Source organism: Pan troglodytes, chromosome X (assembly GCF_028858775.2).
Source record: "Pan troglodytes isolate AG18354 chromosome X, NHGRI_mPanTro3-v2.0_pri, whole genome shotgun sequence".
Lineage (NCBI taxonomy): Eukaryota > Metazoa > Chordata > Mammalia > Primates > Hominidae > Pan > Pan troglodytes.
Window position 1 is genome coordinate 54,828,413 of NC_072421.2, and position 15,415 is coordinate 54,843,827.

Genomic DNA, 15,415 nt, shown 5'->3' on the forward strand with positions numbered 1-15,415 from the left:
GGGCTTCCAAAACCTCTAGGTGATATTTGAAGCAAACCTCTGAGGCAGGATGCTTCTCTTCCCTCCAGGGCCTGAGATGGTGTCCTCCAGGGAGCCTGCACTTGCTGTGCACTCACTGTCCTGCCATTCTCAGTGGGGATCCAGGGAAAAGCGTGATTTGGCCAGTGTGGCTTCTACAGCCTTCAACATGGTTAACATATGATTTAATTTCATTAGCCCACCCAACAAACCCTCCCTTATCACTGATTTTTTTTTTTTTAGGGAAATCAAGAGTCTGGGAAGTTTCTAATGTGCCAGGTCATACAGCCTGTAAGGACCAGGCCAAGGTTAAAATCCAAATATTTTCACCTTCAAACATGCCTTCTTCTCACTGAATCAGGAAGGAACTTGGCAGTGAGTACAGAGCAGAAGTGGCACTAGACGGAAACCCAGTGGAATCGATAAGGTTTTCATTCAGTGAAGGCCAGTCTGATGGGTGACCCATAGTGCTGCCCACATACTTGCATGGGCATTGGTGCGCAGACGGCTGGTCCTCAGGGGTGGTATGTGCACATAGGAGATGCCTGTCCTTTCTGACACTGTAACCTCTATGCTCAGCCTCTTCACCAATTGGCCGGGCCTCAGGCTCACCACCAGCTGGTACTGGCCCTGGTGCCGCTGAAGCAGTTCCTCATAGGCCAGGGAAAAAGTCACCTCTGTGCCTGCTGCCAGGCTGGTGGAGATGCGGAACTTCTCTGATTCCCGGTCCCTGGGCAGGAAAGGGAGGATGGTGGGAAGAGAAAGGGACCTTCAGAGGAGTACAGGGGCTGTTAGATGACCTAGTTTTGCTCCCCCCAACCCTGGTCCCAGCCGACCTGACTAGGCTTCTGGTTCAACTGAGTCACTGGCCCATGGTCCATCATCCATGCATCCACTTATCAGTCTCTCTCTCCCTCCCTCCCTCATTCAGCCTCCTAAATATTCTGCTTGAGAAATTATCTCACAGGTGGTCCACCCTTAAGGGAACTTAGTCCATCAAAATCTGAATATAGAACAGACCAACTAGGGTCTAATGATTCATTTTACAAAAGAGTTTTCAATTTACATACAATGCCTCAGCCTCTTCAAATAGACCCTCCCACTATCCTCTCCCCTATGCTTTTGAAGGAGCTTGTTTATATGGCAGTAACTCAGTTTGCTGGAGCCAAAGCTAAAGTGTTTGCTCCATGAAACTCTCTTGGAAGCTGGGAGGAAACACTGAAGGAAGACAATACATTTCTGCCCGCTGAATGGAACTCAGGAAACAAAATTCAATTTAGAAAAATCTCACTTGCATATAACCTTCCTGGAAGGTGCCAATTCTTAAATAAGCCACAATCTGCTGACAGTAGAAAAGTAGAAATGGGGAAGTAAATTTCCATTTATTGAACACCCACCCTGTTACAGGCTTTGATATTCATTAACTCACATCATCTTCACATGATCCTATGAAGTAGAGGTCATGTCCCCACTCTGCAGAGATGGAGACTGAGGACCAGAGAGAACGTGCATCTCCCCTGATCACACAGCTAAGATGATTAAGTCATGTTTTGGACTGGATGGGGCCTTACCTGATGCCTACATGAGCAGCTGTCTTTCCCTGCTGATGGGCTTCTTCATAGATTTTCTTTGCCTGGTGCTTCTCTTTGACTTCTGCAATGTAGACTTTATTGTTGATGGTCCTAATGGGGCAGGAAAGAGGAGGGACAGTAGAGACACAGAAAATAAAGAGTTGGTCAGAGACAGAGAAAGAGACACATGAGGTAGAAAGAGGAGGGTAGAGATAGGGAAAGAGAAAGAACAACACAGTGCCATAAAGCCCCAGTGTGAGCGGCAAGAAGAGAAGAAGAGGAAAGGAGAGGGAGATAACAGAGTGAAGTAGTTATCATTATCTCCATTTGTCAGATGGGGAAATAGAGGCCACACAGCATATGGTGGATCTGGTTGTTAGAGTTTTGTGTTTCCCAGTGTTGAATGAATTCTACCTTTTGGCACACAGCATAATTTTAGGTACGATATAACCGAATATTTTTATTATAATTGTTATGTATTTACAGTAATGTTTCTTAAATTACAACTAGCACATTAAACCCATGATCTCATAGATATTGTTGCTCAGAATAAAACTAACTGAGATCATCTCAGAAAGTATATCTATTGAAAAAATATATTGGGTAAATAATATGGCCATATTAATATAAAAATATATTAAGTAAATACTGTGGGTGGTATAAGTGGTAAAAATTGTGAAAGAAGTGTGCAAATTGTTACAAAGTCTTCTGGGCCTGACTAGGGAGGAGGCCTTGTCCTCAGGGAGCTCAGAGACTGATGAGTTACAAGCAGACTTGCTTACCCCCATTCTCCCCATTTCTCTAAGGAAGGTAATAAAGTGAAAAGAAGCTCAAAGAAGGGAGAGAACACTTTTGCCCAAGTCTTCAGGAAAGGGTCCTAGAGAAGGTAGTCTTGAAGCTAAGCCTGAAAGACAGGGAGGATATGGATAAATAATCCTCACTGGCCATGCCTTCTCAGTTTCCTCTGTTGGCTCTTTCTCTTCCTAACCTCTAAATCTTTGGAACACTCCAAGGCTCTGTTGTCAACCTTTTATCCTCTCCCCTCCCTCCCTCTCCCCTTCTGTCCTCTATTCTTTCTACATTGGCTCTCTAGGTGATGTCATTTAGCACCATGGCCTTAAATACCATTTATATACAGATGCCTACCAAATATGTATCTCCAGTGTGGACTTGTGCCCTGAACTCCAGACCCATCCAATTTCTTTTTTTAAAAATTTTATTATTATTATACTTTAAGTTTTAGGGTACATGTGCACAATGTGCAGTTTAGTTACATATGGTGGCACATATACATCATGGAATACTATGCAGCCATAAAAAATGATGAGTTCATGTCCTTTGTAGGGACATGGATGAAATTGGAAATCATCATTCTCAGTAAACTGTCACAGGAACAAAAAACCAATTTCTTACTTGACATCTCCACTAGGATGTTCCATAGACACCTCAAGCTGAACATATCCAAAACTGAGCTCCTGACAACTCTCCCCTCCCAAATCTGCTCCTCCTCTGGTATCTTTGTTTCAGGACATAGTTGCTCAGCTAAAAATCTTAGAGTCATGTTGGATTCTCCTCTTTGTTTCACAATCCACATCCAATCCATCAGGGATATTCAGCTCCATCTTTAGAAGACATCTACAATCTGACTGACTTCTTACCACTTTATTTGCTGCTGTACCCCTGGTGTCTGGAATATGGCTTGGCACAGAGGAGGTGCTCAACAATTATTTGTGGAGTGGACATCCTGGACAGACAGCAGGAAAACACAGAATGTGTTTCAGGGGACAGCAAGTAGTTAAATTTGACTGGAGTGGAGGGGCAGGGAAGGGAGGTATGGAGAGAAAGTTGGAGTGGTTGAGTGGGCCTAGAGAATAGGGGGCTTTGAACACAAGACTCAATGAGCTCATACAGCAGCAAAGACTTTTTGCCGTGGAGAATGGAGAGTCTTGGACAAATCTTGAAAAGGGGAAGGATGGATCAGAGCTGGCCTTTGAGGAGTGATAGTTGGGTGTCCTAGAGAAAGTTAGTGCAACTCTGTAGGACGCAAGTACAACAGTTTCCATTTTACAAGTGGAGTAACTGAGGCACAGGTATCAGGAAGTTGCTTGACCAAGGCAGCAGCTTCCAGGAGCACTGGGGGAAGATAGGCTGGTGGCAGAAGAGACCACTCAGGGAAGAAGTGTTTCTAGGCAGTTGAAACAGAGTATTGCTGTGGCTGGGCTAGTGTGGGGGTGGGCCGAGTTGGCACCTCCCCAAGGTCTCCTGGGGGGTGAGGGGGGTAGGGTGGAGCTGGTCTGGCAGCAGGACACTGGAGCCTCTGTGTGTGTGCTGCCTCCAGCCAGCATACTTTCCACAGAGTCTGCCCAAGAACATTTCCTCCAGCCTGCTTTGCTTAATTTTTTTAAAAAAAATCTGTGGTGTTTTTTTCAACTGAAGCAAAAATCCAAATTCTGCCTGACTACTTGGCCCTTACATCATTTGACTGCCAGCTTCTCTGGTTAGCCCCCCATAGTCCAAACCCACGCCTGCTCTTTTTGGTCCTTGATTCCCCGGGGTCCCAACATGCAATGATCTTGGTCCCTTCAAATCTTACCCATATGGAAATCCTGCTTTCAGGGAGCCCTCCTTGACTGCCTCAGCACTTCTACCCCAAACTCCCTGGCTCTGACTCCATACCAATCCCCTCCTCTAACCCAATCCTTCTCCAGGGGAAGTGCCAGGAGGTTCTTGATGGCACAGCCTAGGCCCACCCCAGGGCTGCTGTTTGAGGTTGTACAGATTATTGATGGCACAAGAACCTCCCAACTAACAGGGACAAGCGGGGCTGAACAAGGGTGGATATTCTGCTTGTGCTGGGCTCACTTATCTGGTAAATCTGATAGTCCCTCTACCCAAATCCAGGGGCCTTTTTGTAATTCACACTAAAGTGTGATACTGGCTACTGAGGCCCCACTAAGCTTTCCCTTTATCTGCTCCAGCTCCCTTGTTTATCACCTCAACAGGGTACTGTCATCTACCAGGTCTAACAGGCCGAAAAAAGGTAAACACCATCTATATTTACTTACTCTCCACTACAGTCAGGTTGTTTCTCTCTCGATAGTCTCTCAGATCCACCACCACTGTCCTGCTCCCACCTTCAGCAACCCCTACGTGGATTCTGCCCCTGTTTGCCTACTCAGCTCCTGGCCACCTAGCCGGCCCCTCCAGTCTGCTACCACTTCACAATCACCTCTCCTTGCTTAAAACCTTGCCATGTCTCCTTATTATGGCCCACACTTATTTCTAAAGAGGGGTGCACATGTCCCAGGGGATGCTGGAGACAAATCGAAAGGGAGTGGAAAAATAATATTCATACTCTATTTTAGGGCTTTTTCCTTATCCTTTAGGGATTAATATTTATATGCTTCATAATGTACCTAATATATTTGCTCAGCAGTATATTTATATAAGCATAAATGAATAAGTATATATGTTTTGAGAGTATAGGATCAAGTTTTTCCTGATAGGTGTGCAAACACATAAGATGGTTTGGAGACCATTAAGTGAGACCCAAGGAGGTGCTCTAACATTGAAAGTCCTCCACAGCCTAGTCTTTCTCTGCTTCTCACATCTCACTCTTCTACCACTCTTCTACCTCTTGTCTGTCCCTGACAGTACAGTGACACAGAAGTACTTGCAGTTCCCCTAATTAAGGGAACATTTGTGCCTTTATTCCTTTTTCCTGGATTCCTCCAGTCCTGCCCTCACCCTGGTTGCCTGGTGAAGATGTCCTATTTCAAGCCTCAGTTTAGGTGTTATCTCTATGAGGTTTTCTCCACCAGCCTGGGAATAGGAAACCCACCATTGTCTTCTGGTCCACCTCACCATTCCAACCATTCCACATTCAGACTTCAGTTTTCCCCAGCATACTTTATTAAAGTAATCTACTCACTGCTCCCCAACCCAATGCTCTTTTTTAGAGACAGTCTCACTCTGTCACCCAGGCTGGAGTGCAGAGATCATAGCACAGTGCAGCCTCAACTTCCCATGTTCAAGCAATCCTCCTGCCTCAGCCTTCTGAGTAGCTGAGACTATAGGCATGCACCACCACACCCTGCTAATTTTTATTTTTTTTCTAAAGATGGGTTCTCCCTATATTGCCCAGGCTAGTCTTGATCTCCTGGCCTCAAGCAATCCTCCCACTTCAGCCTCATGAAGCTCTGGGATTACAGGTGTGAGTTACTGTGCTGGGCCAGTTTCCTTTTTTATATCCCCCCTTAAATTGTGAACTCTCTGAGACTAGGGACTATATGCAGTTCACCTTCCTCTTTCTGTTGGACTCAGCACAGTGTAAGTCACACACTCAGCACCAGGAAATGTTTGTTTAAAAAGCAATAAAGCTAATATTATCAACTACTTAATATGTGCCTGGAGCTAATTTTAGTATATGTTTCCATGTATATTAGTTCATTTAATCCTTGAAAGTGAGTTCTGGCCGGGTGTGGTGGCTCATGCCTGTAATCCCAGCACTTTGGGAGGCCGAGGTGGGCAGATCACGAGGTCAGAGATTGAGACCATCCTGGCTAACACGGTGAAACCCCGTCTCTACTAAAAGTACAAAAAATTAGCCGGGCGTGGTGGCATGCGCCTGTAGTCCCAGCTACTTGGGAGGCTGAAGCAGGAGAATCGCTTGAACCTGGGAGGTGGAGGTTGCAGTGAGCTGAGATTGTGCCACTGCACTCCAGCCTGGGCAACAGAGCAAGACTCCATGTCAAAAAAAAAAAAAAGAAAGAAAGAAAAAAAGAAAGTGGGTTCTAATTTTATCCCCATTTCGTAGATATGTAAAATGAGACTCCCAGAAATGAAGTAACTTGCCCTGGGTCCCAAACTGGCAGAGCCAGGATTCAGACTCAAGAAGTCTGATCTCAGAGTGCATTGTCTTAATCACTATGCTCTGCTGACAGAATAAGCACAAGAATGAACAAATATATGCACAAATGAATGAAGTGGTGACTTTGGAAGCAGACTTACATAGTGAAATTGGAGATAAAGGCAAGATGAGGCAGATCCAGGTCAAAGATGGCTTCATGGGCTTCAGCATGTGGATTAAACAGGACAGAGGTGACCAAGGTGTGGGCATAGCGAGACACCACCGTGGAGCGCATAGAATAGCTTGTCATTAACAACTGAGAGAGAAGACAGGAGGAGGTGTTTTAGGTAGACTATGTCCTCAGCCTAGATGGGCTAGTCTTTGGGAACCCAAGATTCCTACACAGGCCTCAAAGTATACAGGTGGATAAACTAAGGCCTAGAGAGGGAAAACAACCTCTGTCATCCATTTGGTGGATCTGCCTGATTACTTCAGCAAGCTTTATCAAGTCTCAGAACCCAAGACTCACAGAAGATTAGAGATCAAGGGACCTCTCTGGACAAGCACTTCTCTAACTTTGATGTGCACATGAATCTCCTGGAAAGCTTGTTAAAATGAAGATTCTGATTCAGCAAGACTAGGGTGAGGGCTGAGATTTTATCTTTCTAAAAAGCTCCCATGGAATGATGCTGCTGCTACTCCACAGATTTCACTTTGAGTAGCAAGGCTTTAGAATATAGCAGAGCATCCGCCATTCATTGAATCCTACTCTGTCCAAGGCACTGTGATAAATACTGATTTTTTTCTTCTTTAGGATCTCAGGTGTAAAGAGTTGCACTTATAAGCACAATCATGCACTGCAAGCATGGTAAGTATCTGGCATCCATGATGAGGGCACACAGCAAGTACAATATCTATCTTCTTCCTCTCCTTTCTTGAGGCAATGGTCCCTCTATCTACCCACACGTGATGCAGAGCTAGTTCCTTCCCAGTGTGGGGCAGTGGGAAATGAGGATGATTTGAGATCAGACGGTTCTGCCACTTCCTAACTGTGTCTTAACCTTGGAACCTCTGTTTTCTCTTCTCTGTAATGGGGATAATAATATAGCCCAGCTCACAGAGATGCTGTGAGGACTAAATGAAATAATAATTCTGGGACCCCTGGTGCAGCACCTGACATGTGCTCAGCAAATAGTACCTCTTTTCTCTGGCTCTAGTTTCTCAGTCATAGGACTGAAGAAACACACTGAATAACCTTCCCAAATTTCCCCCAAGAAGCTAATTTTATCACAAATCCCCAAGCTTTTTTCCCTCATCCCAGAACTGACCTTTGTGCTTGATGAAGCGGGGACAGGGGGTCCCTGGTATGTCAGTTCAAGAAGAATGGTCAGCAAAAAGCTGACACAGATGAGGTACCTCCACCCAGACATGATGCCACCTCTGGCCTGGATCTGTTGTTCACATCCAGAAGATCTGAGCCCGATCTCCAAACCCTTGCTCTTTTAAACCTCCAGGTATCCCTTCTCTTGAGAGGGAGGGACCATCCTGAAGGGTGGGGAAGGCTCTGAATGTGGCATTGAGGCTCACACAAGCCAGGATTGTCCAAGAGCTGGGGCTGGCATCTTGCCTGGAGAAGGGCCAGTTCTACGCTTCCTTTTTTCCCCTCATCCAGCTGTAAGATGAATGGAAACTAAACATACCAGAGTGCTGGGTCTGTCTGTTTGCTGTGTTGGCTCAGGGTGGGGTTTTTCTTTCCTATAAACATCCACAGGAGCCCAGTAACTGGGGCCAGAGAAAGGTCACTTAGCACTGATCATCTTAAAAAGGTAGTGGCGATGAGAGAGGGATTGGCAAGGCAAGCCCCCAATACTGGTCTTCCCTGGTATTGACTTTAGCCTAGTGCCGGGAGGGACTTACTCAGGATCCTATAACAATTTAGGGGTCCCATAGACATAATAAGACTTACAATCTCTAGAATAGCCAGAGGCCAAGACAGGCTGGGGCAGGACTGAGAAAGAATATAACACAGTGGTTTCAAAATACAGGCTCCAGACCCAGACCACATGGGTTTGAATCTCAGTTCTGCCACTTACTGACTGTATAATATTGAGCAAGTTAATTAACCTCTCTGTAGCCTCAGTTTCTTCATCTATAAAATAAGAATAGTAATAGCACCTACTTCATAAAGTTCTTATGAAGATTAAGTGAGTTTGTACTTTTAGAATGCTTGGCACATGGTAAGTGATCAGTAAATAGCTGCTAGGAGGAGGGCAGGATGAGGCATGACAGAGATCAAAAGTCTGGAAAGCTCCCTGTCCTCGGAGACCTGAGTGGAGGGAGAAGGGAGGAGCTGAGGTGCTCTGGACTCAGGATCTGCAGATCTTGTGGAGGGTGGGGGTGAGGAATGGGGCTGAGAAAAAGGAAAGTACTTGAAGGTCTGCACAAGGACTATCAGCCTCAGTCAGAATCCTGCCGACCCTGGCCCTCCGGCCTCTACCCATCCACACAGGGAGCATAGACAGCTCCAGTACTTACTCTCAGGGGCAAAATCTCTGATGACATTTTACAAATTGCCCCAGGAACACTCAGATTTGTCCTAGGGCATTTGGCATCCCAACAAAGTCTTCTCATTCTGGCATCTGTGGGTCCCAAAACCTGTCAGTTGCCACCTCCCACAAGTCCGCACCAAGTTTCCTCTCAGGATTTCCTCACGAGGGAGAGTCCTAGCTAGAGAACAGCTCTGCTTATACAGCAACAGAGAAAACTCCCATCGGCTACCCAGTCCTTTTCTCTTAAATATGAATGAGTAGCCAAGGAGCCTCAAGCAAATTAAGGAAGCCTGTAGCATGAAAGCAAAATACTAAAAGAAACAAATAGAACAACTGACCCTAGAGCAATTTGAGGATCTGGGAAACAAAAGAGAACTTCAGGGGAAAAATTGATACTATTCTGAATAAGATTCAAGAAGATATAACATGCATAAAACAAGAACTAGATGCCATAAAACAGGAACAATCAGAGAAAACAGAGATTCCTTAGAAATTAAAAATAAGTTACTGAAATAATAAATTTCCCAGGACCAGGAAATGAGGAAATCTCCCAGAATGTAGGGCAAAAAAGCCAAGGCAACAGAAAATGTGAGAGAAAATTTAAGAGAGATGGATTAATCAGCAAATTAGACATTCAAATAATAGGAGTTCTAGATAGAGAAAACAAAACAATGAAGGAAACTTTATTGAAAACATATTAGGCCAGATGTGGTGGCTCACATCTGTAATCCCAGCACTTTGGGGGTTGAGGCAGGAGGATCGCTTGAGGCCAGGAGTTTGAGATCAGCCTGGCTAACATAGTGAGACCCTGACTCTACAAAAAAAAGTAAAAAGAAATAGCCAATCATGATGGCTCTCATCTGTAAATCCCAGCTACTTGGGAAGCAGAGGCGGGAGGATTGCTTGAGCCCAGGAGTTCGAGGTTACAGCGAGCCATGATTGTGCCACTGTACTCCAGCTTGGGAGACAGAGTGAGACCCTGTCTCAAAAAAATAGATATATTAGAAGTTATAATAATTTCCTACACCTGAAGAAGGATCTCCAGACAGGTGCCCAGAACAGTGAATCCAGGAAACAGTGAATCCAATTCAAGCAATAACTGCAGCAGCCTCCTTACTGGTCCTCCTGCTTCAGCCTTCATCATCCCCTTTTCTGCCTCCCACCAGTATATTTTTACAACAACCAGAGGGATCCTTTTGAAACCCAAGTCAGATCCTGTCCCCTTTTTGCTCAAAACTCTCCTGTGGATCCTGCTTGTGGCTTACATGGCCCTATGTGAGAGGGGTCAGTGAGGCAAGCCCTCATTACCCATCTGACCCCATTTCCTATTACTTCCCTTCCTGCCTTCCTCCATCACTCTAGCAACTCTGGCCATTGTGTTCTTCAAAAGTGCCAGGCATGGGGAAAAAATGCCAGGCATGATCCTGTCCCATGGCCTTTGCAATGACTGTTCTTTCTGCTTGGAATGTTTTCTCACCAAGTATCCACTTGAGTAGTTCTCTCACCTTATGCTAGTCTTTGCCCACATGCTACCTTTTCAGTGAGTGTTTCCCTGACCAACCTATTTACTTATTTTTTAACTTTTTTGTTATTGATACATAATATTTGTATAAATTTATGGGATACATTGATATTTTGTTACATGCATAGAATGTGTAATAATCAAGTCAGGGTATTTATGGTATCCATTGCCTTGAGTATTTATCATTTCTATGTGTTGGGAAAATTTCAACTTATCTTTTCTAGCTATTTTGAAATATACAACACATTGTTATGACAAGCCTATTTAAAACTGAAATTTTTCTCCATAGCACTTATCACACATTTTAATTTGGATACATTTTACTGATTTATCTTATTATCTTTTCTCTCTCCCTTACTAGAATCAGCTCCATGGGGGCCAAGGATTGCTATCTGTCTTCTTCACTGCCTAGCCTAATCTCCTAGAACAGTACCTGACACGTAGTAGACACTCAAAAAATACTTGTTGAATGAGTGAATACAATAAAAGCATATAATTCAAGGAAAAAAGAAAGGCTTTTAGAAACTCTGTGTGTGTGTGTGTGTGTAATTATTCAAGAAAGTCTTGGCTAAATACAAAGCAAAATAAAATGTAATATGATTATGAGCAGCTGATAAGAGTATAAGAAAGATTCCATTTGACCTTGATGCGAGAAACATTCTCCTCTGAGAGGCCCAAAGATTGTGACATTGAACTTGAAGAGAAGGAAGCGTATTCCAGGCTCACTACTTGGCTAGATTTTGAAAAATATTTACATAGCCATGATAATGTGAATGCTGTTTATTGGGTTTCAGGTCATAGAGTCAACCTGGGGAGACAAAGCAGGGAAGATCTGATTGTGGCTGCAGAACAGAATGTAAATGTTAATAACCAGGGCAATGTAAAAGGAAAGATAAAACTGACAATGTGGGACATTGAATGGGCAGGGGGAGGGTTGTAGCCATAATATCCTTGTCTTAAAAAATGGGGAGTCAAATTATCTGTCAAAATGGATGGAATACAAAATAGAGGTCTGAGTATATTTTTTTCAAGTTATAAAATTAACCAAAAGCAAAAAAGGAACATCAGTGTTAACCATTGCAGGGGAGTAGAGGGAAAAGTGAGGCACAGTACATAAACAAAATCCTTACTGCCATCTCTGGGAGTCAATAGGATATTGTCTAATTTTTTTTAAAAAAGAAACATTACATACATATTATCTAGAGTTGTAAAGGGAACCAACAGTAGAGCTAAAACTAAAAACTGTTAAAAGTTGGCTTTGAGGGGGTGGGATGGAGATGGGGAGGGTTGAGGCAGGGGACTATTCATTTTTATCATACGATCTTCTGTACTATTTCATTTGTTGTCATGTACAAGCATGAAATTCATAAAAATCAAATGTTAAAAACTGCATGTTGATCTCAAAACAATGAAATAATTATATTTCCTATGATGCTTATGACAATATCTAAATGGGCATATGGATATCCAGTTAGACGTGCCTCTATAGATGAAAAACATACTGTAATGTGCCTAGCATATGTCTGTGAAGACTGTTGGAAAGGATATTCTGGGACTTAAATCACTGGACAAAGTATAGTGTAGTGGTTAAGTCTTTGGTATTTGATATTCCACTGACTCGGGTTCAAGTCCTCTCTGTGCCACTCATTGGTCGCCTTGCCTTGGGCAAGTTACCCCTCTCACTTTTAATATTGCCATCTGTGAAATGAGGCTAATGTTCACACAGTATAAAAATAAACCCCTTAAGAGCAAGGGCCACCTCTGGAGAGGTGTCTAATACATACTTGGTGCTCATTTTCTGTTGAATGGCCTAATCATAGCTCACAAGCTTGTGCTGAGGAAGGACTCAATATACAGAGAACAGGGGAGAATGAGGGTTAGTCCAAAAGTGGGTAGCAGGTTTCCTCATCTATGGGAAATTTGTCTTTTGTTTGACAAAATGTCATTTTTGCTGTGGAAAGGTAACCCTTAGGGCTTAGAGTGAAACAAAGTTAACTAAATTGCCCTACATATAAAAGGGGAAAAAATGAGATTTCACCAGCAGCTCAAGAAAGAAGACATAGGCCAGGTACGGTGGCTCATGCCTGTAATCCCAACAATTTGGGAGGCTGAGGCGGGTGAATCGCTTGAGTCCAAGAATTTTGGACCAGCCTGGGCAACATGGTGAAACCCCATCTCTACCAAAAATACAAACAAACCCCAAAAATTAGTAGGGCATGTTGGCATGTGCCTGTAGTCCCAGCTACTTCTGGAGGCTGAGGTGGGAGGATCGCTTGAGCCCAGGAGGTGGAGGTTGCAGTGAGCTGGGATCACACCACTGCAATTCAACCAGAGTGACGGAGTGAGACCCTGGGGGAGGTGGGGGGAAGAGAGAGAGAGAGAGAGAGAGAGAGAGAGAGAGAGAGAGGATATAGAAGCCTGGAAATGGAAAGGAGAGAAGTTGCCAGCATGTTGGGGGACAGAAAGGGTCCAACAGGGGTGGGGCATGGGGCCTAGGAGAAGGAACAATTATTAGGCCTTTCCCAGTGGTGGGAATGGTTATGGAAATCTGAAGAACAAGAAAGTCTGATGTCCAATTTAAAGTTGATTTCTATGCTGAGCTGCATGGTTTAAATGACTAAAGAAATGACAGGCAGCCTTAAAAGGAAACCTTTGCTACCCTCTCCCAAATTTTCCAAAATTCAGAGATACGGATTCTGTATAGTTTGGGAGAAAGTAAATGTGCTAGGATAGGATTGGTGGTGGGGATATTCTGGGCTTTCCATTTGAGCTTCAGGAGTCTGGAGTCTTGGATGCCTGTGGGACTAGACAGTTCCGTCTCTACATTCTGCACTAAGCAATCCTTAGCCTGCCTTTCCTTATCTCCAGAACAGAGCTGCCTGATGATAACAGCTTTTCATCTTTCCTCTTAGTTGATATGTAGGATCTATATGGTCTCAGATATTTCTCTACTGATTTATGGGTGCTAGAAATGGGCCTGAGACCCAGTGACCTAGGTTCTTCAGAGTTTATGGGTGAATGCTGAAGATCAAGATTCCAAGAGTTCACAAGGAGAAGGTGGGAGGAAATCTCTCTGGTCAAAGGGTAAAGATTATGAACTAATTTGTCTTTTCTCCCCCGATAAGGCTGCCTCCTATCCTCTGATCCCCAGGTCATAAGATAAGGGTGTTAATGGTATTATGTTATGAAGGTGGTGGAATTGAGAGGGGTCTGGGGAAGTTTGGGTTTGACAATCTTTGGGAATGCCTCTCTGATGGATTTGGACTGAGATTTTTTCTGACTTCCTGAATCCAATAATATCTCCTAACGTTCTGACTCTGTATTCCTTTAAATTACCCCAGGATCCCAAAGACCACAACTGGGACCTAAAACATTGTGAAACTTAAAATGTTGGAGGTTGTAACCAAGCATAGATATACCAGAAGGGTAGTTGTAGCAGAGGGTGTTCCCCATGGGGACAAAATTGCATAACAAAGGCTCCTAGGCAAGAGAAGGCAGGGCATATCTGGTAATAGTGAAGTGTTCTGTTTAGGTGGAATATAGGCAACTATATCTAGTACTCTCAGAAAAACAGCAGGAAAAGGGCTGGAAAAGCAGTCAGGGCTGGATTTTGGGAGAGCCTTGAAATCAAGCTCAGGCGTTTCTTGGGAAAGCATTCCATACCCATTGTCATGTATACCTCACCTGCTATTCATATCTCAACTCACTGCAATCAGGAAACTGCTGCATGGAATAGACTCTGAAATAACAATAGTTTAAATAAGACATACATCTATTTGCCTCACCTAAAAGAAATCCAGAGGTAGGCAGTTCATGTTGGCTTCATGAAATTGTTACGGATCCAGGTACTTTTTCGTTTACTAATCCAGTATCCTTAGAGTGTGACCCTAGTCCTCATGGCCTTTATTCTGGGAGGCTATGTATCTAGCTAAAAATCAGGTGACTTATTACTAAGGAAGAAGAGGAGGATGAATACTAGGGTAAGCAATTAGCAAGCTATGCCACAAACATGTGCACTGAAACTATTCCTTCCAAGGTCACCAGAGACCACCACTTGATTGTCAAAATCCCCAGACATTTTTTCAGGTCTTACTTTTCTTGATTCTTGGCACCATTCATCACTATTGACCTTGACTCCTCCCTCCTTTTGAAACAATCTCTTCCCTTACTTTTGTGACACTCCTTTCTCCGGTTTTTTTTTGTGTTTGTTTGTTTGTTTTTTTTGATGGTGTCTCACTCTATCACCCAGGCTGGAGTGCAGCGGCACAATCTCGGCTCACTGTAACCTCTATCTCCCAGGTTCAAGTGATTCTCCTGCCTCAGCTTCCCGAGTAGCTGAGACTACAGGTGTGGTCCACCACACCCAGCTAAATTTTTGTATTTTTAGTAGAGATGGGGTTTCACCGTGTTGACCAGGCTGGTCCTGAACTCCTGACCTCAGGTGATCTGCCCACCTCGGCCTCCCAAAGTGCTGGGATTACAGGTGTGAGCCACCATGCCCGGCCCTCTCCTGTTTTTCTCTCTGCCTCTTTGGTCACTCCTTATCAGCCTCTTTCATGAGTTTCTTTTCCTCCACCTATACCAAAGATGCTGTTGGACTGCAGGGCTCTTCCGTGGGCCCATGTCTCTTCTAGCACTACGCATTCACCGGGGTGCTGTTACCCTTTCTCATGAATTCAAGAACTATTTATGTACTGATGACTCCTAGATCTATAACCTCAGCCTAGACCACTTCTCTGAGCTTCAGATATGTATATTCAACTGCCTGTGGTACATTTCCACCTGGACATGCCACAGGTGCCTCAAAAGCAATGTTCAGTTCTCGTCTAACCTGCTCCTCAAACCCGCTCTTCCTTCAGTATTCCTGATCTCAGTGAAAGGGGTTACCATTCACACAATCTCTCAA

The 15,415-nt window shown here is 44.1% G+C and overlaps 1 protein-coding gene and 1 long non-coding RNA gene across 2 annotated transcripts in view; one reads left to right on the top strand and one right to left on the bottom strand.

The window, feature by feature from the left end:
• ITIH6 (inter-alpha-trypsin inhibitor heavy chain family member 6) overlaps positions 1-7,868 on the bottom strand; it is a 42,137-nt gene extending 34,269 nt beyond the window's left edge. Inside the window, exons 1-4 of the mRNA XM_054676347.1 lie at positions 7,767-7,868; positions 6,600-6,754; positions 1,590-1,700; positions 501-748 (exon numbers count right to left, since the gene is read on the bottom strand). Coding sequence (XP_054532322.1) covers positions 501-748; positions 1,590-1,700; positions 6,600-6,754; positions 7,767-7,868 — 616 coding nt within the window. The remainder of the gene's footprint in view (positions 1-500; positions 749-1,589; positions 1,701-6,599; positions 6,755-7,766) is intronic.
• The window catches only part of LOC129138627 (uncharacterized), a 47,991-nt gene extending 36,986 nt beyond the window's left edge, over positions 1-11,005 (top strand). The window contains exons 3-4 of the long non-coding RNA XR_010154910.1: positions 7,253-7,306; positions 10,871-11,005. This is a non-coding gene — a long non-coding RNA (uncharacterized LOC129138627). The remainder of the gene's footprint in view (positions 1-7,252; positions 7,307-10,870) is intronic.
• The last annotated feature ends 4,410 nt before the right edge of the window (positions 11,006-15,415 follow it).